This window comes from Alligator sinensis, unplaced genomic scaffold (assembly GCF_000455745.1).
Source record: "Alligator sinensis unplaced genomic scaffold, ASM45574v1 scaffold349_1, whole genome shotgun sequence".
NCBI lineage: Eukaryota > Metazoa > Chordata > Crocodylia > Alligatoridae > Alligator > Alligator sinensis.
The window spans coordinates 4,664,301-4,691,044 of NW_005841856.1; the positions used below are offsets into that span (position 1 = coordinate 4,664,301).

General features: G+C 41.1%; 1 protein-coding gene across 1 annotated transcript in view; it reads right to left on the bottom strand.

Moving 5' to 3' along the window:
- Positions 1 to 26,736, bottom strand: part of ADAMTS18 (ADAM metallopeptidase with thrombospondin type 1 motif 18) — a gene marked incomplete at its 5' end in the record, with an annotated part of 106,720 nt that extends 79,984 nt beyond the window's left edge. Inside the window, 2 exons of the mRNA XM_025214445.1 lie at positions 24,036 to 24,352; positions 26,667 to 26,736. Coding sequence (XP_025070230.1) covers positions 24,036 to 24,352; positions 26,667 to 26,736 — 387 coding nt within the window. The remainder of the gene's footprint in view (positions 1 to 24,035; positions 24,353 to 26,666) is intronic.
- Positions 26,737 to 26,744: the final 8 nt, after the last annotated feature.

Consider the following 26,744-nt stretch of genomic DNA (forward strand, 5'->3'; position numbering starts at 1 on the left):
CTGCTGTAGATCCAATCCCTCCTACCCACGCAACGTGCAGCCATTGTCTACTAATTCAAGCTATTTAAAGCAATGCAAGACAATACAGTCAAAATAAATTCTCAACTCTCTAGCAAAGATGAAATCATCTATCAATCTCTCTACAAGATATTTTGGGTTGGGCTCACTTGGGATGAGTTGGTTAGACTACAACTTTACTTACAGACATAAGCAAAACTGTTCAAGTAATTACAACCCTAAAATATATTATGATCTAAAATCATATACAGAATGTATCATTGATTGGCTTTTTGAGAAACAAATTGATAAGCCCCTCTCAGGTTTGGGTTGAAATGGGAATATTTTGAAAAACATAATCCTATGGGCAAATGTTGGTGTGAACTTGATTGGAAGAAAAGGAGATTTATATCTGGTACAGCAGAAAGTTAGGAACTGAACTGCAGAAAGTGTGGCTGAGATGAAGGATATCTTAATCCTACAGAAACAGGCAAATCGTGAGACATGAAAATGATGAGAAAACTTTGCAAAGGGTCTAAAAAGACAGTTGAAGACTCAAAATAGGAGCCTCCCCACCCTTCTCACATGGGTCAATGACCTACTTTTTAAAGAGCTGAGGACCCAAAGGTCCCATTGGATTGTGTCTGGTCTACAGACTGTAAACACTTCCAGAATATGCCCAAACCAATATGGTTAAGAAACTGTTCTGAGAAACTAGTAAGAATGGAAGAGACTTCCAATGACATACATGCATTGCTGAAGTCAGAGATCCCACAAGTAAAACTCCATTTTTTATCCCATCCCAAACCAGGCAGCGAGGAGACATGAGAGGATTCAAAATATTACCGAGAATTCAAGTTAACTGCATATTCCCAAGTTTTCATGATATCCATCCCTGAGAAAACATGAAGAGTCATTTGCATAATGGATAGCATTGGCTGTTGACAATCCCAGAGTTAATAATTAAAAACACAATACTTCATTGGATTGAGATGGTGAAAATAACGTCATTGGAGCTGTACTAATTTATACCAGATTGGTGATATCTGGGCCAGTACCACTTTGAATATTTAGGTTCAGTTAATGATCAATACACATATTTAAACATTTTTTTAATCAAAGAAAAAATATATCCAAGTCACTTGGCAAACCAAACTGGTTTATTAGTTGCATTACGTATCTCTCTCTCTCACACTTTCTTTCCAAATCTGGGTGAAGCAGAAAAATACTCAACTCTATTCTGAATGAATTGGTTTTCTAGCAGAATAATATAGCTTGCTTATAGCCTATATTGTAAGCTTTAAAATGTCAAGATTTCTAATAACATAGCATTTACTCTGCCTCATTCAAAGGTCCTCAGAGTCCAGGACCTTTAAAGAGCCATTTTGAGTTCATCATGAAAGAGTAGTCTGTTCAGTTAAAATGTACAGCACAAGCATTATTCTGAACATTCAGCAATTGTTAAAACAAGGTAACACAATTGCTTGTCTTTTTTTTATTCCTACATGAACAGAGACAAAGTTAACTCTCAATAGTGCCTTTGTATTTTTGCAGTTGACTGAAGTTGCTCAAACATCTTTGTGCAATCCTGCTTTTATTAACATGTGGCAAACAGGAAAAAAATATTTTAATTTGCTTCTTAGGTTAAGGTAACTGAACGGTCACATTAGTGCTTAAATATATTAAGCTGACATTTATTGCAGGGTAATGATGATATATTCTAGAATAATACTAACTTTGCTTTGCAGGAAATTAAGATACTTGGTCATATCTATTTGCATTCTGACACTATTTATGCCTTGAAAACAAAGACCAGTTTCTATGAATGACACTTACCCAAATGTGCATGCACGCACACATGCACACACACTCTCTATATGTATATAGGGTGACCATATTATTTTTCAGAAAATCCAGGACACTGCCTCCCTGATCCCCACCTGGAAACACCACTGCCCACCCCCTGCCAGTGAGAAGGCACCAAAGGGCACCAAAACACCGGCACCCCCTGCTTAGTGCTCTTCATTGGTTCCCGAAAAACTGAGCATTAAGCAAAATAGCGTTAAGTGAAATCAAAAGTTTTGGACGAACCAAGATAGCGACTGTGAGCATTATAACAAAACTCGCTAAGCACTAAGTGGAATCGGTTATCAATTTAAAACCAGCGATATAGTGAAATAGCACTAAGGAAACCACCGTTAAGTGGGGGTTGCCTGTACAAGCTTGCCCAGAGCACCACCCACCCACACACACACACCCCACGATCACAGCATCACTCTCCCCCCGACCCTGTCCCTCCCCAAGCAGAAGGTGCAGCGCCCTGCAGAGTCCAGCCCACCGCCAGCCTCCAGCTGCTGCTCAGGAGGATCCAGGCAAGGCAGTGTGAGCAGGGTGGTGCCAATCCAGGACTTTTGTTTCCACTTTCACCAACCAGCCAGGATGGCCTACAAAAACTAGGACTGTCCTGACCAAACCAGGACGTAGGGTCACCCTAACTATAAATGTCAAGATGTCTGCCAAGTCGCACACTAGGTAATATGGATCTTCACTGACTGTCGGTGTGGACCCAGCAAAGCAGTGTGAACACAAACTTACCCACAAAAATCTATGTTTATCCTATCTAATGGTTCCAGGAAGCAACTTGGGCTAAAAGAAATAGATCCAAGTTAGGCCTGATCATTATTCAAGTAGTTGGGGATGGTCTCTTTAAGCAAGGCCTGTGTGACAGAAAGATAAAATCTAGATGGATTTCAGGACTGCCACAAGGAATAAAAATATCACAGAGCAACCAGGAAATAGCAGGATTATTGTAGGAATTCACTGATGCATCCATTTTTCTAAAAGGGAGACAGTGAGGTATCTGTCAGGTGTTGTCTCACAGTTGAATGGATGCTTGGGGTGCATCAAGAGCAATAACAGTAGACATAAGAGCATGAGTTCGTTAAGACTCTGATCCAGCCAACCACATAAATATGTGCATTACTGAGTCAATGGCATTATTCATTTGCTTAAAGTAATGCACATGCTCAAATGCTTTGCTGGGTCAGTGGTGCTTCCAGGATGACTAGAGCCTTACCATTCAAGAGGCCAAATTTATACAAGGTAAAATTTACACCACTGCTATGGATGATCAGAAGGCCAAATCACCCTCTTAACCCTTACAGCAGGACTGAAATGAGGTCTTGTGATAGACCTTTGAACAGAGCTGGAATTCCCTCGTAATAAAGTATTTGTTAGGATTTATTCCATCCACACTAATGAACAGGTGCAATGAAAATGTATTATCACTATTATATGTCTTTTGCATGTACGGCTAATAGTACTTAAGCAGATGTAATATGTCTATGCTAATGTTCTCTGAGCTTTACTCTATTAAATTTGTACCCTCATGAATTGGATGCGACTTTAATTGTGATGGACACAAAAGTAATAAATACCACGGTAAAATAATAAAACAGAAAATGAACAGTTCAGCGTAGAGAGCTGCTGGCAACTATTAAAACTCAGAGCTGAACATCCTTTTCTGCAATGGGAATTGTGCATTTATCAGATACTTGCTTTAATGTTCCAAACCAGCAGCATCCCCCTCGATCAGAAATGAAACCTTAAACATCGAAAATCATGCCTCAGGCCCCGCAGAATCATGAGGATGACAGATAAATCATGACATGTATAAAAATAATGAATGTTGGGGCTTTTTCATTTGCATTCTGGTTTACAGGTCACATTTTCAAGGTTTTTCGACATAACCATAAGCATTAGAGACCTGTTTATTTTATTTTTAATCCAAGCCCAGATTCTCACAGAATCACACCACTCTAGGAACTCGGGCTTTAAGAAAGATGCCACATATCACTCGATTCACAATAAAATTGTGAGATCTGGCAATATTGAAAGGGGCCAGGGAGCAGCGTATCTGTAAGACATGACAGCCTCCTAATACCAAAACCAGTACAACAAGCTGATCCTGGCTACAACACAGCTGGCTGCTGACCAGGTGTGCTTTTTGAGAACAATGAAACTATGAACTTCAGGTCTGCTTTAAATTGCACAATTGCAAGGGATCTAGAAAGGCTATTCCACCGGCCAGAGATGGCCGGAGTAAAAGTGGGCAGTGCCCATGTATTATTTTCCTCAGCCAGACCTTGTGAACTCAGTACTGCGAGATGGCAAGCATGGAGCTGGAGTAGTGTAACCAAACACACGGGAGGAGGGCCGGTGACTGATCTGAAGTAATTTGCACAGAACAAAACAAATCGAGCTCAAATCACGTAACAATTTTATCTTGCTATGAATAGTTCAGTCAGCTCCTAAAACAACGTTGTCTGATTCTGGGCTCAGGTTACGCCAGCTGCAGTGCTTCCTAAGATGTCAAACTAGTGGTTTCCAACCCTTTGATTTGAATGACTGCTGAAATACCCCTTGTAATAAATTAGTTCTATACCAGTGGTCAAAAGTAACTTTGTAGGGAGCATACATTATAGCAATGTCACCCCCCCCCCCCCAAAAAAAAGCCCGTAGGCTCCCCCTATAAAGCAGGACTGTCTGACTGGTGGGCCACATGCAACTTGCCAGGGGTTAAACTGTGGCCCCCACTCTCACCCGGCCACCACTCCCTTCTTCGCTTTGGCTGGAACAGCAACCAAAATGTCTGGGTTCCCCCTCCCTCCTCCAGCTGGCACTTCCTGCCCTTGTCCCAGGGGCTGGGGCAGTGCCGGATGATGACATGCTGAGGCCCTAAGCTATGTCCACCTTAACAGAAAAATAATCCACGAAATCCACAAAAATGGATTTTCATGAAAGTTTAAGATGAATTATTGTGATTTCTGCACAAATTTATGAACTCAGTATGAATAATAACTGTGGAGCCATATTCGAATGACAATGTCCATATTTAGACTAATTTTCCCATATCTCCTTTATCTCCCAACTGATTATTATAAAACTTGATATTGAGTCAGTTGGGGGGGGGGGGGTCTCTTTTTTGGGGTTGGGGGGGGGGGGGGTTCTTATTTAGAAGGCCCTCATATTGTGAAGCCCTAAACTGTAGCTTATGTAGTTTAAGCCTAAATCTGGCACTGGGCTAGGGTAGCTGGGGGCAAGTCCAAGCTGTGCAGGAGGATCGGGGCCATGCAGGTGAGAGCATGCCCACAAGGCAGCAGTGGGGGGATCCTCAGTGCAGCACTGCGGGTGCCTGCCACATGTGTATTGAAGTGAGAGGGGGGGAATCACCTCTGCATAGTACAGCAGTATGGAGGTGTCCTGCAGCAGTAGAGGGGGGCACCCAGTGCAGCAGTGAGAGGGTGCCTGTGTGGGCGCACAGTGCAGCAGAGGGAGCATCTGCCCAGCATGTGGCCTGCAGGGGAGGCTCCTGGTGTTTAACCCTCTCTAGGGGTAGACCCCAAGGTGTTCAACCCTCTCTGGTGTAGCCCCCAGGGCGTTCAACCCTCTCTGGTGTAGCCCCCAGGGGCTTAGAAACTGGACTGCCCTATTCTAAAGCATCCGCTTCTGCCACTGTTGAAGAGGAATATTGGGCTAGACAGACCATTGGTCTGACCCAGTATATTCTTGGTCAGGACAGTGAGGACAAGTGTGGCAAGTAAATATGTCTCACTGGTTACAGCAGTGGTTTTTAATCATTTTTAGACTTAAGGCACCCCTCAGAAAATGCCAGCTCTTAGCTTTTACTCATTTCTTGATTATGGGAAAATGATACAGCAATTCTTCCAGGTCAGAATGGTTTTGACACTATGAGTTTCTATTTGAAATCTTTGGGTTTATTTTATAAATTGTGTGTAGGTGTTTGCACACCTAACACCCCACAGTACCCTGGCTGAGAATCATTGGGTGTGAGCCATTAGTGTGGAACTTGAGAAACCTGGATTTAGTTCCCTGTTCTTCCGCAAACTTAAGCTCTCTGTGCTTTAAATCTTCAGCTGTAAAATATGACTAAGAACATGTTCTCACGGCAATGTGATAAGAAAGACATAAAAGACTGTGGTTAGGTTCCAATACAAGGGAACATATAAGTACCTGAAGACAGACAGGTAATTCCCCTGCTGTTCTACAGCCTATCCATGTGCTGTTACCCTGTTCACTTGACATCTGGATGGGAGGGAGTAAATTCCATCTCTTCTGTGATCGCCCATATGAAATGGGATAGTAGTCGTGATGCATCTGAATTTCATTTTGTTTTTAAGCAGTGATAAAAACAGCAAAACTTATTTCTTGTTGGAGGCCATTCAAATTGCGTTAAATCCGAATTGCAGAGTGGCACTATTCTGTTGAACATCAGCTGGTTCAAAATGTCTCATCATTTTCTCACAGTTTTTCACAACCTTTTGAAACCTATGTAGTGACAACTATAACATTTAGATATATGGTGAGCCACATAAACTTCTTAGAACATCCAGTTTTTAATATAAAACAGACCCTGAAAGAAGTAGCGAGTTATCTGTCAAACTAAACTTAATAATTTTTATCTTGATTCTCTTTCACAAAAAGCCTCATTTTTATGGGCAAAATTTGCACCCATAAAATCCACTTTCCTAATTTCATGTGAACCAAATGAATTGTGGTTTCATTGAGGAATGTTTTTACCACTACTTTATATCCACAATTAAGGAGCTATAGTCCAGTTGTAAGACTGGAACGAATAACGAATTTTTGGTATATCAATTTTTTTTGGTATAACGAATTTTTGGTATAGCAAAAAAGGGGAACAAAATCATGAATGCCAGTTTAGGTCACCATCTCAAAAGCCAACAACAAAAATGAGGGTTGTAATATTTGTCAACCCAATAACACAGTGACTAAGGGACAAGTGGCCAAATATATTGTTCATGCAACATTCAGCTTCAAAAATCAGCTGAGTTACACCCAGTTAAATATGCCCATTGTAAAAAAAAAATAAAAAATATCTTACTATCACTATATTTAGAAGGTCTTTAAGACATAACTTTCACTGTTGGCAGTGCAGCTATTTCTGTATTAAACACGTTTTATCACACCCAGTAACTTCCCAAGAATTTATAACTGTTTAATATTGCAACTGTCTTTACTAGGACACTATTATTAGATTTATTATTGGCCTGAACTATCAATTGGCATAAGTTCAGATACTTTCCTTGAAATCAGTGAAGGTATGCGAATTTACAGCTGTTGAAAAGGTGATTTACAGTACAGGTTTCCCTCGTTTTATGCTGTACATGCGCTCCTGGAAAACGGCACAACTCGAATTCGCATAAAGGGAACCCACTTTACAACATAACAAATAGGGATACGTTCCAAGAGCTCAACCGTACTGACCTCCAGACCCATTTCTGCCACTTTTACAAGACAATTTTGGTATTCATCACCAGCAGACACTACACACAAGCACAGGGCACTATCACAACGGGGATGGCAACTACAGAAACATAGGTCACAGACAATGAGTGAGGAGCACAGATCCCCACAGGAGACTATATTTTGGAGCACATCACTCCCACAGTGCACCGCACAAGACAGCTGACTGCAGGCTTCTACCACACCAATCACATAGGAGTGAACTGACCTCACATATAACGAATTTTTGGTATAAAAAGGGTCATCACGTAAGAGTGTATTTGACAGACCCCGCATAAAGTGAGGGATACCTGATTTAGTGATAGGGCCAAAGTGCAGTGTTCAGATCTGCATTTGTATCATTATTCCTAACATCCCAAAGTTCACAGGTGTTTAGACATGGCACTGTGATTTAATTCCTTTTATGATAAAGCTTATTTCTTTACCATACCCCATATAACAAAAATGGTAATGAAAGGGTAAATTCAGTATAACATACCACACTGAGTCTGTCACATTCTGCAATTTTACAACATGCTTTTTGGCTGGGGCTATTGTTATGAAAAGCGTGATAAACTGCGTAGGAGTATTTATGTTTCTTTGCATTAAGGAGTGGAAGGGATTCGTTATATTGTACCCTACAGAGGTTCAAAGATGAGAGGAAGAGAGGGTGGAAAAGAAACTGAGTGAAGAACATAAATGTTCCCTCTCCTATAAAGTTCTATAAACTGTCCCAAGGGAGGAGAGGTCTTAGAATCTCATTGCATCTGGCAAACACTTGTTAGGTTGTTTGTTTCAAACAAATGAACTGCATTTCTTGAAGAAAGCTTCTACACTCTAAATTAATTGCCTAGTACATTTGGTTCTCCAAGCATGGTCTACGGACCACCAATGATCTATAACCCTTCAAGGATCCATGGACCCCCAAAACAGAGAGACAGAACAACATAGGAAAGATTAGATTTGGAAGCAATTTTTACTTCCAGGAGAATCTGTCGGAAATAAGTTGGTCTAAGACAGGGATGGGCAAAATATGGACCAGGGGCTGGATCTGGCCCACCAGGCCATTCTATCTGGTCCACAGGGCCCCTCAAAAATTTATATTTATTTGCTCCTGGCTGCCTGTCAAATGTAACAGGAGCCAGGAGCAGTAGGACCCAAGGGAAGCCAGTGGCAGGACCCAGGAGCAAGGCATGTCAAGCCCCACCCTGCCTAGCAGAAGCTTTTAGCCTGGGACCATGGGGCTGTTCCTGCTTCCCTGCACTGGAGAGGGAAATGTGCTTGCTGAAACTCGGTAAATGACCCAAAATAATTGCCCACCACTGGTCTAAGAGGTAAGGAAGCTGGTTAATGTTAGCTGTTAAAGGGCAATAGAGGTTTGAACCACAGTACAACTGTATGAACATCTAGCTATCTAGAACTTGTAGGAAATTCATGGTCAGCTCAACACAAAGAGGAGTAATGTAATAAAGAAAGAGGCTAAAGGTGCGCTACTCAAATCTGGGGTGATATCCAGATTTTCGGCTGTCTTAAAATATTAGGAGTCTGATTCTACCACTTGCACAGAGCAGATCCAGGCTTGGATGCTGAAATCCTTATGCCTGCTGCATGTCATGATTTGGGGTCCAGCTCTGATGCCCGTCTGCTTTACAGTGTCACAAATCCTAACACTGCAACTGGATCCTATTCTTTAAAAAGCAGGAAAACAAAATGGAAAAAGAATAGGGAAAATTTTAGAATCAACGGTAATGGTTACCATTGCAGTCTGCTATCCACGTGTATAAAAAGAATTCATCTTTCCCCTTAGACCAGAGGTTCTGAATCCCCAGGCTGCGGCCCTGTGCAGGCAGGTCGGCTGCCGGTCTGCACCACAGTCGGCTGCCGGACCGGAAATGGCCACAGACCAGCAAACTGCGGCCCCGCAGAGCCAGGCGGAAAGGCCGTGGCTCCTTATGCAGGGCCCACAGCAGTGCAGGGTTTGGCCCACGCCCCGGCCCAGGGGCGGGGGTGGCATCCTGTCCTGTCTGCCAGTCGGAAATTCCAGCCACGGTTGGCTGCGACTGCTGGGCCACAGTTTGCCGGGCCACAGCCTCTTCTGGGCCACGGTTTGCCGGGCCATGGCATAAAACTTTGGGAACCTCTGCCTCAGACAGTATCATTCTTACAACTGAGAACTTTTTAAAACTTTGGTGAATGTTTTCCATTTTCAAGTATTTTCCAGAGGGACCAATGAGGCTTTCATTTTATGTGTTAATAAACAGTACACTGAAACAAAATTTATTGCTGGAGAAACTGAATCTGAAATACATATTCTAATGATAATAAGTAATGATTTAAATGACTTTTAATTCCCAAAAATGAAGGCTTGGATTAGGATGCCTATTTCCTCATAGGCTTCTTTGAAAATAACCGGCCCGTGTACCTGTGCAACAACATGCAGGCAATAAAACAATTATGCAGTCTCTCACTGTAGTTCAGTGGTGCTGGAGCCACTGGAGAAAACATGACCATCTCCCTCGCACAGTAGTCTCTTTAAATTTGTGGTTCAGTGAGTAAAGATTCAATACCACAGTTACGCTCCTGTAGCAATGCTGTATGTGGGAGGATGCTCTATGCCAGTGGAGTAGATAAGGAACACAGGATCTCTGCACAACCTGAGATGCAACAAGGAAGGAGGCTGGGCAAGGAATAATGGGGACAATTGAATGCATATCTCCAAAAGTCTGCTACCCCTTTTACTCTATGAGTGTTACAAAGGGTGATACACTTTTTAGCCTGGCAGATGCTGCATTGTGGTAGGATCTGGCTTTTAGTCTCAGCTCTGCCACTGGCCTGCTAGGTGACCTTGGACAATCTGCTTCCCTTCTGTTTGCCTCAGTTTCTCCTTCTATAAAACAGGGATGTTGACTCTGACCGCCTTTGTAAAGTACTTTGAGATCGACTGATGAACAACATGTCAGGTAGTGTTAGTTCAAGCCAAAGCCTGGGTGGGAGAAAGTTTGAGGAGCTGCAGCCTATTCTGGTAAGTGAATACATTTCTTCTCCCCAGCCTTGTACCCCATCCCTCTACATAAAGGCAGGTGATTCAGTGAATCCATTCCCAATGACTTCAGTGGGACCATTGGTATTAAGGAGGCCACACAGTATTTATACCTGCGTATATCTTTCTGTGATCCTTAGTTGTACTGCCAGAAGTTAAAACGCAACTCCGTTCTACCATGCCACTTCACAGCAGCAATTTGCACAGTGTATAACATGTCATGACTAAAGATGTGACTGTTCATGCAGTCCATCTGGACCATCACTCATTCACTCCACCTTTTCTTCTTTCCAGGTGGTAACATAAACAAAGGAAGAGCCAGAAGGACCTCTTGTTGTGAAACATTTCCTTTCTTCACAGCATGTTACACAATATACTCCTCCCACAGCATAAAACCAGCAGCGTTAATGTTCTGTGGAAGTAAATTAACCCCAAATAGCACCCAAGGGAACTAAAATGCTTTGAATTTATACCATATAATCAGGAAATGCCCGCCCTCCTTATCTGTCAGGAACAAGGAAATTGAAAGCACTGTAATTTAAAACTGCACATCAGTTGCTATGAATCAATCAAATATATCATGGGTGAGAACCATTCTGCATTAGGAGCATTAAATAAAACCAAGATAAGATAAGCCAGGCTTTAAGTTCCCCGCCCCACAATCACGTTGAAAAAGTTTCACCCCGAGATACTATTTGATTGTGCTTCTGTTGGTATTTACATGCTAAATTCACCAAACTGAGAAGGTCACAACACAAAATTGCACCATATAGTCATTTAAATCATATTGCACAATTACACACTTTCATGAAATCCCGCAGCTCTAAATACATGTTGCAATCTTGCAGAATACATTAGCCATGCTATAAGCCCAATTAATGAACTTTTAATTACTTCTTTTATGTATTTGTATGGACTTTGTTGTGATCATAACAATCATAACATACTCACTGATATGCATGAAAGTAGTTGTGTGCCTAGCCACAGACTAAACATTCACGTACAATGTATGCATGGTAAAGTATCCTTTATATTAAAGCATAATTGCTTGAGTATAAAGAAGTTATATTTTTTTTAACTGTTGTAATTTTATAGCTGCTGCTTTATAACAAACATCACACCAAAAAGAGGTTAGGACTGAGGAGTACTGCAATGTGTTTTTCTGTAAGTTATAGTATATATTAGGTCTATGCAAAGTTTCAGTCCCCAGTTCAATTCGGTGGAGACTCGTCCCAATTCAGTGGCCAAATCTCCGAATCCAAATCGAATCAGGAGACCCTTTAATCTCTCCGAATCGATTCAGAAAGATTCAGCAAGTTGGATATAGATGCAACTTTAAATGTTTTTTCTAAATACCACAAGGGAGCAGGCGGCTCGTGAATGCTGCGGTGCTGGGGCACATGGAGTGTCCCACAGAAGTGCAAGGGGCTCCTCAGCATGCTCAGCAGCAGACCCAGAAGTGGACCAGAAGCATTTCTGGTCCACTTCCGAGTCCACTGGAGAGCGCGTCCAGCTCGGCGACTGGTGCCTCCTGGGTCTGGGGGGGCACCTGGGGTTCCCCACAGCCAACTGCCAAGCCAGGGGCCCCTGCACGCTCCTCGGTGGACCCGGAAGTGGACTGGAAGTATTTACGAGCCGCGCCTGGTACCTCGAGGTATGTAGAAAAAATATTTAAGGCTGTGTCTATGGCCGAATCGCTGATTCTCTGAATCAGCATCAAATCTTCAGCTTCGGATTCAGCTGAATTGAATCAGGGACACTGATCCGAATCAACAAATCGAATCACTGTCCCCAATTCAGGCCGAATCCAAATCGAATAGGGCCTATTTTGTGCACCCCTAGTATATATCACTATTTTAATGGAGTTGGATACTGCACTGTTCTGTAGTTGCAAAAGCAAGAGTAAAAGGCTAGCATGAATTTCTGAGTATATGAGGTGGCTTTTTATATCTTTTTTAATATCTCCTTTCCTATTAATTAGCACATTAGGTGCAGGTTGCAATTCCATCCAGCTCAGTGGGCCAGCCTTCCCTCAACACAGACAGTGTCCACAAGGATTTGCAAAAGGTTGAATACTCAGTGGAACTACTGTATAATCTTCTGTACTTGCCTGAACCCAATCATGCCCCCATTTCACCCCGCTAGGGAATAAGGCAGGAGTGTCAGCATATTGATGTCTGTTATAAATACTTGCTGATATATTTGAGAGAGCCTTATCTCTGAGGCAGTAAGATTCTCTTTCCTTCCATTTTCCTTTCTTATCAGAATATTACATCCTTTTTTCTGTAACTTTTAAAAATTGACTCAATAAAGCATCAGAATAGCTATAACAACAACAAAAACTCACCAACCTATTTGCTGTCAAGTTACTAATTTGCACATCAAAAAGCTTGTTTTCAAGGGATGACTAGAAAATTACAGACTAAAAACCTGTCAGGATGACACATCCCAGAGGCCATAAACCTGGGCTGCAATGTACAGGTCATCAGGTCCCAACTCCTGACATGCCGTTTTTGATCCCGAGATTCAGCTCCTTATTATAGTCTGTCAGCTTCTTGCACTGACGCATCTCCTGATCCCAGACTGTCCTTACATCGGTAGTTATGCCATCACACAGATTTATGGAGAAAGCAGCCCTTTGTCACTCTGCAATGAATCTAATCTGATGCCCAGTGACACACTGTACTGACTGCAAGCTATTTTAGCCAGGATTTTCTCCAAGCCAGACTAAAAGTGCCTAGTTGCAGTCCAGGGCACCCCATCTCTGAGGACATACTATGCCTCTGGCTTGCAAAATGGTCATCAAGAGCAGCCTGGCATGCAGGACAATGCAAGAACGACAACATTCTTCAGATGTCACATGCCCTTCCCTCTATTTACTGGGGTGGAAGATGCATGAGGCTGTGCCCTACTTTTCCCCTGAGTCCCTTAAGGCCGAATAAGGTCTTAGGTAGTCCTCAAGAACTTTATGTCCATCCCTTGTCTGAAAGTCACAAGGAGGCAAAGCTGTTCATTGCCCTGTTTACACTTGAGGTATCCTTCCAGAGCCATGAAGGTCAACAGTGATCGCAGTGTGATCCATTGACTTCAAAGGGACTTGGTTCAGGTCTTGTCCTTCAGAAGGGACTTGGTTCAGGAGTTGGGCACAATCCAGCTGTGTTGCTCTTTGTTTTCCTGTCTTTTGACTTCTCAGTGTGCTTCCTTTCAATTTTTCCCACTGTCCTTATGCTCTCACAGCCAGGAAGAGTCAATGCACTTGACAACAAAGCACTGAAGTGTATCTGGCAGCTGCAGGGCAGGTGCCAGACATTTCACTGTAGTCTCAAAATGGTAGCAGTAGCAGCTGGTTTGCTGGGTAGCTGGCTGACCTCCTGCTTATTTTCACTTCTGGCTGTTAACCAGTGATAACAGCCCCTGAGGACAGGATGGGGTCAGTCTGCAGATGGGTTTCCTTATCCTTCAGTTAGTTATTTTTCTAGTATATGACATTGGATTGGATGACATTTGAGCATAAGGTGCTACCTTGGGTTATTTACAAGGTTCTTATAAAAGCCAAAACCGACCGGCTTTCAATGGAAACCAACCTTCTTGATTATCTTGCTGACTCAGCGATATAGTCTCCTCTTTTCCTTCCCTCTCCCCCTCCCCCATGTTTCTGCTGACTGTTGAGCCACATAATAATGAAATAATGATAAAATCCCCTTTCAGTCTGCCACGATCATCTTACTCCTTGAAGCACTACACATCTCCATACACCTTATTTTTTTCCCCTGTGGTAGGATCTGATCTAAAGGGCATTGGCATCAACAAATGTCTTTTTCCTGATTTCACTTGGCTTTGGCTCAGGCATTACCAGTAATCACAGCTACACAATTTTGATCTCAATATTATGCATGTGTTCAATACAAGCAATACATGCTGCCTGAGTCCTAGAATGTAACAGGTGCTATGCATCATTTGGCCTTTTTTTTTTTTTAAATCAAAACCTTTCCCAGCATCCTCTATTTTGCATCATTTGTAGATTTCCTTACCGTAACCATTTTCATTTTTGCCTACAGTATTATATTTCCAATTACAATATTAACTTTAAACATTTCCTGAGGTTTAGGGTTAAACTAATTTTAAAACTTGTGGTTCAAATAATGACTTCCTTCCAAAAAAAAAAAAAAAGAAAAAGAAAGAAAGGAAGAAAGGAAGAATGGGGATGTGGTACATAAAGCAAGTCTGATCTAGCAAGAGTTATTTTTAAACTAGAATTCATACTTTTCATTTAAGCATAATTACTTGTGTTAAAAAAAAAAAAACCCCAACCAGAGCTGTTTTTAATTTGATGACTTGGGAAATCTAATTTTTTTTCTGGAATTGTTTATAAAGATTATATCTTGTAGCAGAAAAACGGAATATTGATGTTTCAGGAGTTTGTCTGTTAAACACAAACTATGATGATAGACAACCATCGATCCTCTGGATCATGTAAGAGGTCTAGTCAGGTACCTGATGAATCTGCTGGCAGCTGACAAGCCCAATTTGAGAGTGACATAGCTTGTTACAAGTTTCACAGATCCATGTTGTCTGAGTTGGAGTCCAAGTTTACACCATACTGCTTTCTTCTCTCTCACTTTGCTTCCATCCTCTGGATCAAAGCCGCTTCATGTTGTGCTGCACCCAGTGCCAGACGTTCCTTGCAGATCGGATGGGATTCTGCACGCTTCTCCCAGCTTCCTACCCTGATGCTGAATTAGTTCATAACATTTTTCCCACACACATCACGGTACTGCCATGTAGGGTGCCCCAACTTTCTACAGCTGTCTCAAATCTCACTGTACAAAATATTCTTGGGAATATAGTCTCCCCCCATTCCCCTGACATGGTTGAGCCATTACAACCTCCTCTTCTTGCTAGTGGTTTCTAAGTGTGTCAGTCCTCTGTGCTCCAGCACCTCTGTTTGGTATTCTGTCTTCACACTTTATTTTCAGGATCTGGTGATATATTCTATATCATAAAATATATTGCACTCTTAAATGAACTGGTGCCGTGTTCTGCTATCAGTTGCAAAACCAGGAGTGAAAAATTAGTGTTAGTCTAGTTTATTTTTGTAGGTTCAATGGGAAGTAGTATTAATATTTATAAGACGTTGAGATAGAGAAGGGCTCTCTAAAAAGACATAGGGCAACCAGAAGTATTAAAGCAACTCCATTGTGAACACAGAGAGAGATCTACATCTCACAAGTTAAATCCACAAGCACTTAAGGTCTGTGAACAAAGGGGCGTGGGGGAGGCAGAGTTTAATGGAATGGCATGTAAGTGCCACAAAATGGTTAAAAAAAAAAAAAACCCAACCAACATCCCATGCCTGGGATGTGTAAATCACATCATCTTGTTGCCTCTGTTTTCTTACCTGAGCACTGGGTATGATTAAGCAATCCTGCTCTCACATGCCAGCCATCATTCCAGTAAAGATCAACTCAAACTACCAAATGCCTCACACAGGCAACCCATGCCTGATTCTCATGTCTACCATCAAATAATTTTTCACTTACGCTATTGTAATATGCACCTGTTAAGAACATATAAATTAATTAAACATTTTTAAAGTTAAGTGCAAGTTCAGGAAAATTATTCCAAATTCCGTCATAGGGCAATAGTTGGTTTGGTGCACTCACCTGTGGCCAATCAAGGTTCATTTATTTGCATATATAATCTGATTGGCTAATATTTCTCCGGCCCTCAGTATCTGATTTCAGAGAAGATTATTGACGTGTCCTGTGAGGTTTTTTTTTCAAAGGATTGTGGGCTATGCTCTCCTTTTTAATTGCATATCTAAATCATGGGTACCTGTTATGGCTTAATTAATGAATGTTGGTAAACTGATTTGAGATTTCCATGCGGGAAACTTTGCATTAATGAAAGCTCTTATGATTTCAAGCTTCCTTATATTTGTTTCATCTATGATTAAGTTGATGCTATGCTGTAAGAAAAAAATAGTTGTTCTTTCATCAAACCATCACTGGCTGGTCAAACCACTGTCAGTGCAAATTAACAGAAAATGCATACTGTAGTTTATGGTAAACCTGTTGCAATAGAATTTGGGTTGACATCGGATAAGAAAAGGCAAAAAAGAACCAAAGCCCCTGCTTCTATTTCCATAATTAGAAAGGCAAAGGAAAACCTGTTTGTAAGGTATTCATTCAAGGAAGTCCTACTCAGATATGCTTTCTTAAAGAGGTATTATCAGCTAGTTGGAGCTCTCCCCATACAAAGGAAAGAGGGTAAGGATACAAAAGGATAAGGAGTCAGATCTTCAGCTGATGTCAATCAATATAGCTCCATTGATCTTGTTTTCACTGCAGAACTAACTCAACTTCTCCCCTCCTGTTAACTCCTCTCTAATTGCCTTAGCTGGAGCAGCCATGCTTTGAAAAAAAACTTGAGCTCCACAGACTACTTGTGTCACCCGCAGATAAATTGTTATAACTCCAACGTTAGCCTAGGCTGCTCAACGAAGCAGCAAATTCAAGCTCAGTGTGCAACCCTCGTCACAGGAAGGGTGCAAGCGAGTCGATTCAACAAGGTATTTCAAAGATATTCTGTTAGCTTCATGAGTTATTCGCTGCAGAGGTTAAGAAATACTTCTCAGATACGGATCTGGTCACAGCTCCATTGAAGTCAGTAGGGCATAATGGGAACAGACTTTTCCAAAAGAAGTTATGAGAAATAATGATTGCTGATTATTTGTATCACGAAGTGCCCAGAGAGCACAATGATGGCCTAGGGTTCTGCTATCCTAAGTGCTATACTTGCATAAGACAAAAACAGCTTGTGCCCCGAACAAGCTGAGTATCGCTATGAATATCCTGCCAACAGAATCTATGGCAATGGTAAATATTCCTGAAATAAAGCATGACTGAACCTAAGTCCCAGAAAGATGGAATGACTTAGGAAGTCACTGTAGCAACCCAGATTGGTCACGACCTCTGTTGTCAAGCTTATTTTGAAACAAAACAATGTTGTCAACTCAGTTGATGTGCTCAAATCATCAAAAACAAACCAAAAAAAGACCACCTGGCATCGTAATTGGAGTCGTGGCTTGCCAGGATGGCTAAGGAATGATGGCCTGAGAAAAAGAAAATGCCTGCTCATGCTCCAAGGGACAGACTTGAGACACTACATAATCTTCTTACAGTAAAAGGAATGTGCCGCAGTGCAGGAGACGAGAGCAATGCACAAGTGTTGTTTCAACCCGCTCCACCGCCGTCTGTCATTTCAACAGTCCTAGAACATGGGGGTGCTTGAACTCCTATTTCCCAGGCTGGCATTGGGTTTTGGGTAAACACAGGCCTTTCATCTCCAATTCTGCAAATCTGCCACCCTCCACAATACTAAATTCAGTTTCTGAAGGGGAAGGCGATGAAGCCCAGCACAGATGGATGTTCAGTGTAGCCTCCAGAAACTGCCACTCGAATAAGTGGAATGTTTAATTTGTCCAACATATGCTACAATCAAGAGAAGATACAAAAAAAAAAAAAAAAAAAGGTCTTACTGTGTATAATCAGTATAGTCCAAGTCAAAATAATGCAGCTTAAAATAAAAATCCTCATTTACATCAAAGACATCCCGTCATCAGGAGGTCAAGTCCCCATCCAGACAGATCATCCTCTCCTGACCTTTATTATGGCATTTGAGTGTAATCTCCTGTATAACTGTGGGAACCAAATTTAATGGGAAGTCTTTGTGACAGCTAAAGAAACACTACTGTTTTCTGAGTAGCTGGAGAAATGGATATGGGTCAACCTCCAGTGAATCAGAAGTTAAAGCCAGACTCTCTAAGGGAAGAGGATGGTGGAACTGGTTTAAAAAACAGATTGGTTTCTGGATCCTGAGGCTAGATTTAAGGTTGGCCTACTGTTACTTAGACCAGCTAAATCTGGCTGTTTTCCCCAGTGGATCATCTGCCATTTATCTGCAACTGATGTAAGGTCATTATGCCCCAGACATGCTCTTACCAAGCCCTCTACACTTGCAGATGCTGCAGGGTGAACTGGCATAAGAGCTAGCTGTTCTTGCTCTTTTATATATGTTACCAATGCCCCCAGGTTAGGGAACTGCAGCTGTTCCCTATCCTTGTGCTACCTCAGCAGAGCCTGGGCAGTGGAGCTGGGAAGCTGAGGAAAGGCTGGGGCCTGTAGAGCCAAATGCTCCTACATCTATGAATGACTCTGCCAATGACATGCCACAATGAAGTTAATACTGTAGAACCATACCTACTTCAAAGGAACTAAAGGATACCTAAAATGCCTTCAAGAGCCCAGCCATTCCCTAATCCCTAGCCTCAACTACTTCTGTTGCAACACTTAGACAGTAGTGAATTCATGGAGCCTGATTGTACACCTGGAAGTCAACAAAAAGGGGATTAAGCACACAGAGATGGAGAAGACCATTTGGTGGTACAGACATTCAACTCATTCCCGTCAGCAAGTGCAGGACCAAATCCTGAACTATAATACCTACAGGTACTCCTCACTTAATGTCATCCCAGTTAACGTTGTTTCATTATTACAACGCTGATCTATTAGAGAACTTACTTGTTTTAAGTCGCGCAGTGTTTGGTCATAACGTCGTTCGGGCGTTGCCTGCTAGTAGGTAACTACAGTGACGTAACTGGATTCGCTTAACGTTGTTTCGCTTGAAGTCGTATTTTTCAAGAACGTAACTACGATGTTAAGCAAGGAGTAGCTGTAGTTCCCTATCTAAATGTTAAATGTTTTCAGGCATGTTCTTTTCTTCTCAATGGCAGGAAGATTTTTCCTAAAAGTGAAAAGGAGACTTGCTTTCCTACTTCTTCATCCTACTATAGTAACAGATGAATTCCGGGATACGAGGCAGTAGCAATTCAGAAACAGCAGAGGGTCTTTATTTCAAGAACAGTTCAAATTATTCATTCTATTCTGGTGTAATGGCACCATAATTACAGTATCTAAATATTGATATGTTGGATAAACTAGTAATATTTTTCAGAAGGAGTCAAAACCTCAGTTCTTGCTCAAATCCCACAGGGCTAAAAGCTTCCTTTACTTTTATACTGGGATAAACTTCCTTGAAACCAGTAGAATTACTTTTGATTTACACCAGTGTAAATGAGCAGAATTTGGCCTACTTACTTGGACTGACATTTGCCTGAGGAAGTGCCTTATGATTCTTTCAATGTATTTTACTAATGACAGATGTTGTTGAGAGTGCACTTCAGTGCTAATAAAGGGTGCAATTAAATGACTAGGAAGAATGGTAGGTACATGTGTTTCCCTGCCTGCCTTCCTCTTTGGTGGCCTAAAAGGCATTAATTTTGTGGCTGCTTTGATACTGTGAACTAAGCCCTGCCCTCAGAAACGCACACATACAACTCCCATTGAATTAACATGTCTCCTGTGGATCTCATGCTGCTATTTCCAAACCTTTTCCTATTCGTTGACTCCTCTGACAGCTCAGTGAGTGTAACATGACTCATCCTTTCCTCTTTTTTTTCTTTTCCCTTGACTAGACACCAACAGACACAATATAGCTTGAGACAAGGCAAAGAGGACCCTTACAATGAAAGATTCAATCATGTCTTCTCAAAAACAAAGCGGGGCCCTAGATAATGCCTGAAGCTAGCTGTTTGCTCCATAACTGAGGTATGTAGATACAAAGGAAACAGGCACGCATTCAGCTCTAGTGTATGCAGGTGCAACTTCTCTAAACTCAATGATCCCACACTAGCTTACGCCTGTATCTGACCCAAAGACAGGACGTTGAATAATAATATAACGAACAGAGTTTTTCCACTGACTGTAATTGGCTTTGGTCTGACCCAAAATGACCAACTGCAGGAGAGGTCCTGTAATTCATGTACTAATAGCTACCTTAGTCATTTGCTTGCTCTCTCTGAATTCCTTATCCATTGATATTTATCTTGTATTCGATATGCCAGCTCCCACAGTAAAATAACACTCTCACAAAAGTTGACAAATAAGTAACTCACCCACAACTTTCCTTACTGTCTATGCATCACATATAGGATAATAGCATATCTCTTCTATGGCAGTTTAACTTTATGTGGAAGGATCTTATCTGATGGTAAAATATGTTTGCTCTATTCATAAACCCATATGCGAATATTAAAAATGACACTAGGCCACGTGGTAGGAGATACAACTCTTTGGTTCTCTTGTACTCTGCCCTGGGCAATAATTTAAATCCTTTAAGTACAAATGTATACCAAGGAAACTGTAAATGGTGGAAATTCAATAATAACTCATAATAAGCCTTCTGATATACAAATATCTTATCTCTAAAGTAGGGACAGTGGCATTTTTATGGAGTTGACAGATACAGATGTGTGGGAAGATCTGTCTTAAGTGTTCTTGTGTAGCAATCTTGTTGGTGATCCTATGTCAGTAGAAAATATTCTAACCAGACACATATGGATGCAGCCCCTGAAGTAATACACTTCTCTCCCTAGAACTGGTCAGAAGACAACAAAGAAACCTGTCTTTCACTTGCAAATAGAAAGAAAAACTTACTTTTGTCCATGACAATGAAGCTGTAGTGCAAGTAGAAAAGCATCTAAATATCCAAACACTGTATTTTATGATAACAATGTATGGGTGGGTAGCCATAAAAGCTGCCCATATATGGCAAAATAAAAAATAAAAAAACAACCCTGTGTAGCTGTTGGGATATCTATTAGCCAAATGAATAGATCACAGTGCCATGAAATCTGTTTCCAATTAAAGACCTTGGATCAAATCCTGCTTGTTACAGTCAAGTGTTTCTGCTGATTTTAATACACACAACTTTTAGACATAATCTACAAACAAGTGTGAAAAAAATGCATGGCTCAAATACTCTTTTATTTATGTCACACCAAACTATAGGCCAAGGTTTCATTTAGATACATAGAGTTCAATGTAGTCTACAGTAAAGCAACAGATCCTTGTTCCTTTTTTAGTGTTAGTCCAGGGTCACTCTGCCTAACAGCCACACAGATCTTTTCTCTCCCAAAGTCTACTCTGCAGGCAATGGCAGATAACAGACGGCTGAATGACTGAATACTCTAGGTCATCCAAAAAATTAGATCAAAGAGTCCCTGTAGTGTATTGAAATGCAATTGCTTCCAAATCACATTGTGGTGTTCCAAGCTTGAAAGAATGGGTCACTGCTGTTTTATTGTAGAGAAGCTACTGCTAATGAAAGGAACAATGGAAAGATTAGTGCTGCCAACCATATAGAAGAAACACCACTTTCGGTTTAACGGCAGTGAACAAAGGGGATAGGAAAGAAGGGCAACCAAGTGACAAAAGTAGTTGGTGCAAAGAGGATATAGAGGCTATTCACAAGGTGCCCTTGATCACAGCAAAGTGTCCAGACTTAACATATGATTACTGAATTTGGAACACAATAAAAATAATGTGGTTGTCTGTACAGACAGACAATGGCATATTTTTAGAGCAGAAAAATGTAGTAAATTTCTGCACTGAGAATATTTTTGGGTCCCCCCCTTCCCTCAAACATTCATGTTATGTTGAAGTTTGTAAAAAGGCTGAAAAAAGAACAAGAAGAGTTTGTTTGCAGTTTTTTTTAATCTATAATTACAGAGTATGCATTAAAATGAATCTGACTGTCAACTTAAAATGTCTCTTAATTTGTAAGACAGCTTTAGGTAAGAGAGGGTAACAGCCTGAGACAGCTGGCATTGGAAAGCACTCTCCAAATTCTGCCACAATAAATTTGTTCAGTCAACTCTATTCGCTCACTTCTGTTCAGATCCTGCATCTCTCCTAAGCAGACAGACAGTTGCATTGATTTATACAGTGAGACAATGGTAAAAGACCAAAAAGACATAGGTATCCATGTTAGCTTGAAGTCAAGCAGAAGGCAAGGTAGATTCGCTCATTATAAACTGGCTTGTACTACACTTAGACTAATTTAGTTCCTCTAAAAAAAAAAAAAAAATCCTTTTCAGAGTAAGTTAAAATTAACAAACTCAACTTCTCTGTAGTTTAGATAAACTGAAGGCAAACTTGAACCCTGGTTCTCCAGAGAAAGAAACGAAGTGCTGAAATCCTATTTTACTTAGTCCTGGAAATATTAAAAAGAAAACCTACCAAAACAACTCTTAATATTCCAAAATATCATAGTGTGTATATATATAGTAGCTAGCTCAGAGGAACTACAAATATAATAATATAATAAGCATATCCAGTTTTTCAAACAAGTATAAAAAGTCAGCGGTCAGGAAAACAAGCTTCACAAACAGGAGACAACTCAAAACAAAGCCAAGATCTTTATAGCAGTCAATACTAAATATCCTTGTAGCAGTCAATAATATCATCATGTGAATAAAATATAAAACAATGAATGCTTCATTCCAAATCTCAGGACCTTCTCCAAAAGTTTTAGTCTCAACTAGATGGGGATACTCAGAAGAAGATGTTAAAACCTTCCAGTAGCTGTTACCAGCAGAGAAGATGACGTTCAATTTATAATCCAGACCATTTCAAGAAGCCTTCAACAATACCCTATGGCTCTTCATAGTGGACCAACCTCTCCTAGGAGTTCAATAGGAACCAGTGTGAAAAGTATTTCAAATGAAACAGTATTTTCCACAAACCCCTTCTTCTTCTGTCTGGCCATACAATAGTAGTAATCATATGTCCAAATATACTTCCAAATAAAAAAAAAAATGTGAAGCATCAACCAGTACCTGACCCGGGCTTGAGACCCGCAAAGAAACACATCCCCACATACTGTACCACCATGAATCTTATTGCTTCGATACACACTTCCCCCTGCATGCACACTAGACATTCTTCTAGCATGACTGCACAAAAAGCTGGGAATCTTTATCCAAGAGGCTTCCAGTGATTACTTAAATCTGTGAATGATCTTTCTGCATTGTACCAAGGAATCAATGAAAGCTTCCTTCAAAATAAGATACCATAGAATGTATTGTAGAAAAAAAAAGGCATTGCTCTTAGTAATGTGTCTTCATGAATTTGAACACCAGAAGTAAACAGCAAATATTGTAGGCATAATATTTGGTGCATTCATGAAAGAGTTGAAACAACTTGATTGCTTTCCCAGTGTAGGCTGGAAGGATCCTAAGGGACAGACACCTAATTCCCATCGAATTTCAATGAGAACTGGAACTTAATTCTTCTCTTAGACCCTGGACAATCATATACACCTTGTTTATTTTCTCATAAACTTAGGGATTGACCTTGCAAGCCTTCCTTACATGAGGAATCTTCTCTCTAAAGATTGGTAGGACTGCCCTTTAATTGCAGAACAAGCATTTACATTTTAAGAACAACTAGATACTGCATAATGCAAATATCATGACTGTCCTGAGGATGAATGAAATGTCCCATGGTTGAATTAATGTATATCTACCAACATTTTTTCCCCTCAAAATAGTGATCCATAGACTACTGGTGACATGACAAAGTGTATTGCCTATAATTGAGGCACTGTTGTTAATGGTGATGGCTGATGATGTTAGTTGACATTAAACATCATGTGTGCATGACATGCAAAAATATCCTAAATGAAACAAGAATCTGATCAATTCATCCAATTCATGCGCTTTATTTTTTATGAAAATCTAGCAATAAATTAGCTTTCAAGAAACACTTACCAAGCCTACGCATGTAGATATTGCTACCGAAGAGGTGCTATCGTTCCTTATAAATCCTTGATAGAAGCACTGGTCAACTTCACGTTCCTGAGAATCTGTGACTCCATCTTTCCCAAGGACCTGGACAATAAAGCTGTTGCTTAATATGGTAGAAGGTTTCAGTTCTAAGTGCAGTTCCTGTCCAAATGCTGAAAATCTGTAGTGCAAGGAACTTTTTGAACTCTGAGTCGATCTCTTTTTCCTAGTGCTGTGCAAAACATCATGCGAAATGTACGATCCACTGGAATCCACTTTGATGGGTGTCACAAATATGTAATCTGGAAAGGTAAAATATTTAACCATCAGCCTTTTTTAACCAGCAAAGAAAGTAGGTGTCATGTTCAACAGCCGACTTCCATTATGGCAAGAAGAGTTCTCTCATTTATGAATGACACTGAGGACCTACAGGCGAGGTGTACACCTGTACGTATGCAGAAATTTGTGCAAAGCAACTCGTTAGTCCCACCTAAGTCACAGACTTTAAAACAGGATTTGTTTCCTTTGCACCCCACTGAGAGAGACAGACTAACTAGAATAGCTGCAAACTTTCCCACAATCAATCTTGTAAAGACATTTGTCATCAAGGGCAAGTCTACAGATTTTTTTCACCCCTCCCCATACATTAATAGCTGTCGACCGGGGAGAATGTTTTTTTTTTCCCCTAAAACAAATATTTTAAGGGCTATATTGTTTTAACCATAACTGAGACCGTGTAGACAGTCCTGCCGCTTGTTCAAATGATTAAAGGATTAATTTATTAATTCCCCTCTTTGAGGTTGGCGTGATTAGAGAGGGTTTCCAGTTGTAATGGACCTGCAACAGAAAGAGCTTACGGTCAATCTAAGAACGTTTACTCAGCCTTACTAAATGAATGTCAAAGAGGTTTACTGTTTTGAATAAAACTCATGAATCTGTAAAGAAGATATTTCATGTGAAGAAAAATATGTTTAATTCAAAATATCTGGGGAGCTGAAAAGAATACAAGCCCCGATTCATCCAAGTGCTGAAGCATGTGCCTAACTCTAAGCATGTGCGTAGTTTCATTGATCCATCCATAGGGTGATGGGACTACTTATATAATTGAAGTTAGGTATGGACTTGCTGAATCAGGGCAGTGTGAAAGTAATAGCAGGGGCTTATATTAAAACCCGTATCTCTGTTAACCTGCTTCCTAGCTCTGCTTAGATTTTGCCCTTTATTCAGATCTGCAGATACAAATGCATGCAGCACTCTGACAGGAAAACAGTCTACTTTGCTTTTTTCCCCTTAAAAAGAGTAAATTTAAATGTAAGGAAAGATAAGACAAATATCCTTTTCATATAGTATCAGATGTTGCAAAACAAAAATAATAATAACCCCCTCCCCCCCGATTAATCTCCTTGTCTCGAATAGATTTGACTGGGCACCTACTATGCTGAAAATGTAGCCAGTGATAGGTTGCTTTTTGCTGTAGACAGTGGAAACAATACATCAAGGCCTTTCACTTTCTTCCAGTGGTGTTAATCAATGACAGCAGTTCAGGACGCTAAGCAGGCTGGTGGCCAAAAACACAAGCAGCTGCTGGAGGAAGGGAATCCCCCAGTGAACAGACACAGGGTAGAACAGGCTTTTCCCTTCCCAGCCCCCACTGCATACTGAACTGGGCTTGTTACCGCTCCCATCCAGAGCAACTACACAGGTATTGCTGCCTTCTGAATGGCACTGACTGCATAACGTGATACACTCAGGTCTTTTGCAACCTGGAAACCAAAATAAAACTACATATATATCTGGACTACATCTACCTATCTTTCTATAGCTATATTGCGAGAGATAGATATATTGCTATCTAGCTATATTGCGAGAGATAGATAGCAATCTAGCTATCTGTCTAGCTATATTGCAAGAGAGAGATATTGCTATCTAGCTATATTGCGAGAGATAGATATTGTGATGGATATTGCTATCTAGCTATATTGCGAGAGATAGATATTGTGATGGATATTGCTATCTAGCTATATTGCAATAGATATATAAATAGATATAGCTAGAGATATAGACAGATATAGCTATACAGATATAGCTAGAGATACATAGCAGCTATCTATCTATCTATCTATCTATATAGAGAGAGAGAGAGAGAGAGAGAAAGAGAGAGAGAGATACATATATATCTATCTATATTACTAGAGAGATAGAGATATAGCTAGAGATATAGCATCTATGCAGACACACATCTGTCTCTCTGTCTGTCTTTCATACTGTGACTTTCATACTGTCCTGATTCACAGCAAGTCCATCCTTAACTTCAGTTATAACAGCCTCATCACCCTATGGATAGATCAATGGCACATGCTTAGCAGTTTCTCTCTCTAGAGACCTAGATACTAGATACAGATCCCTGTCCTCACTTGCTGTACCGCTCCTTCGCTTGCATGTCTCCCCGGCGGGCTGACTTGTCCCTCGACTCTTTTTCATGAACGCACCCAATCTCTCCCTCCGCTCCGTCCCGGCGAGGACCCCACTGCCCCGGCGTTGCAATGCGAAGCCCACCCCGCTCCCTCCTTCACCCCGCGCCGGCCCCGCCGCGCACACGCACGCACACACACGCACCCGAGGCTGATGCCGCGAGGCTGCGGCTGTCCCCGCTCCCCGCGGCGGCGCCGCAGAGCTGCAGGGCGTGCAGGAGCG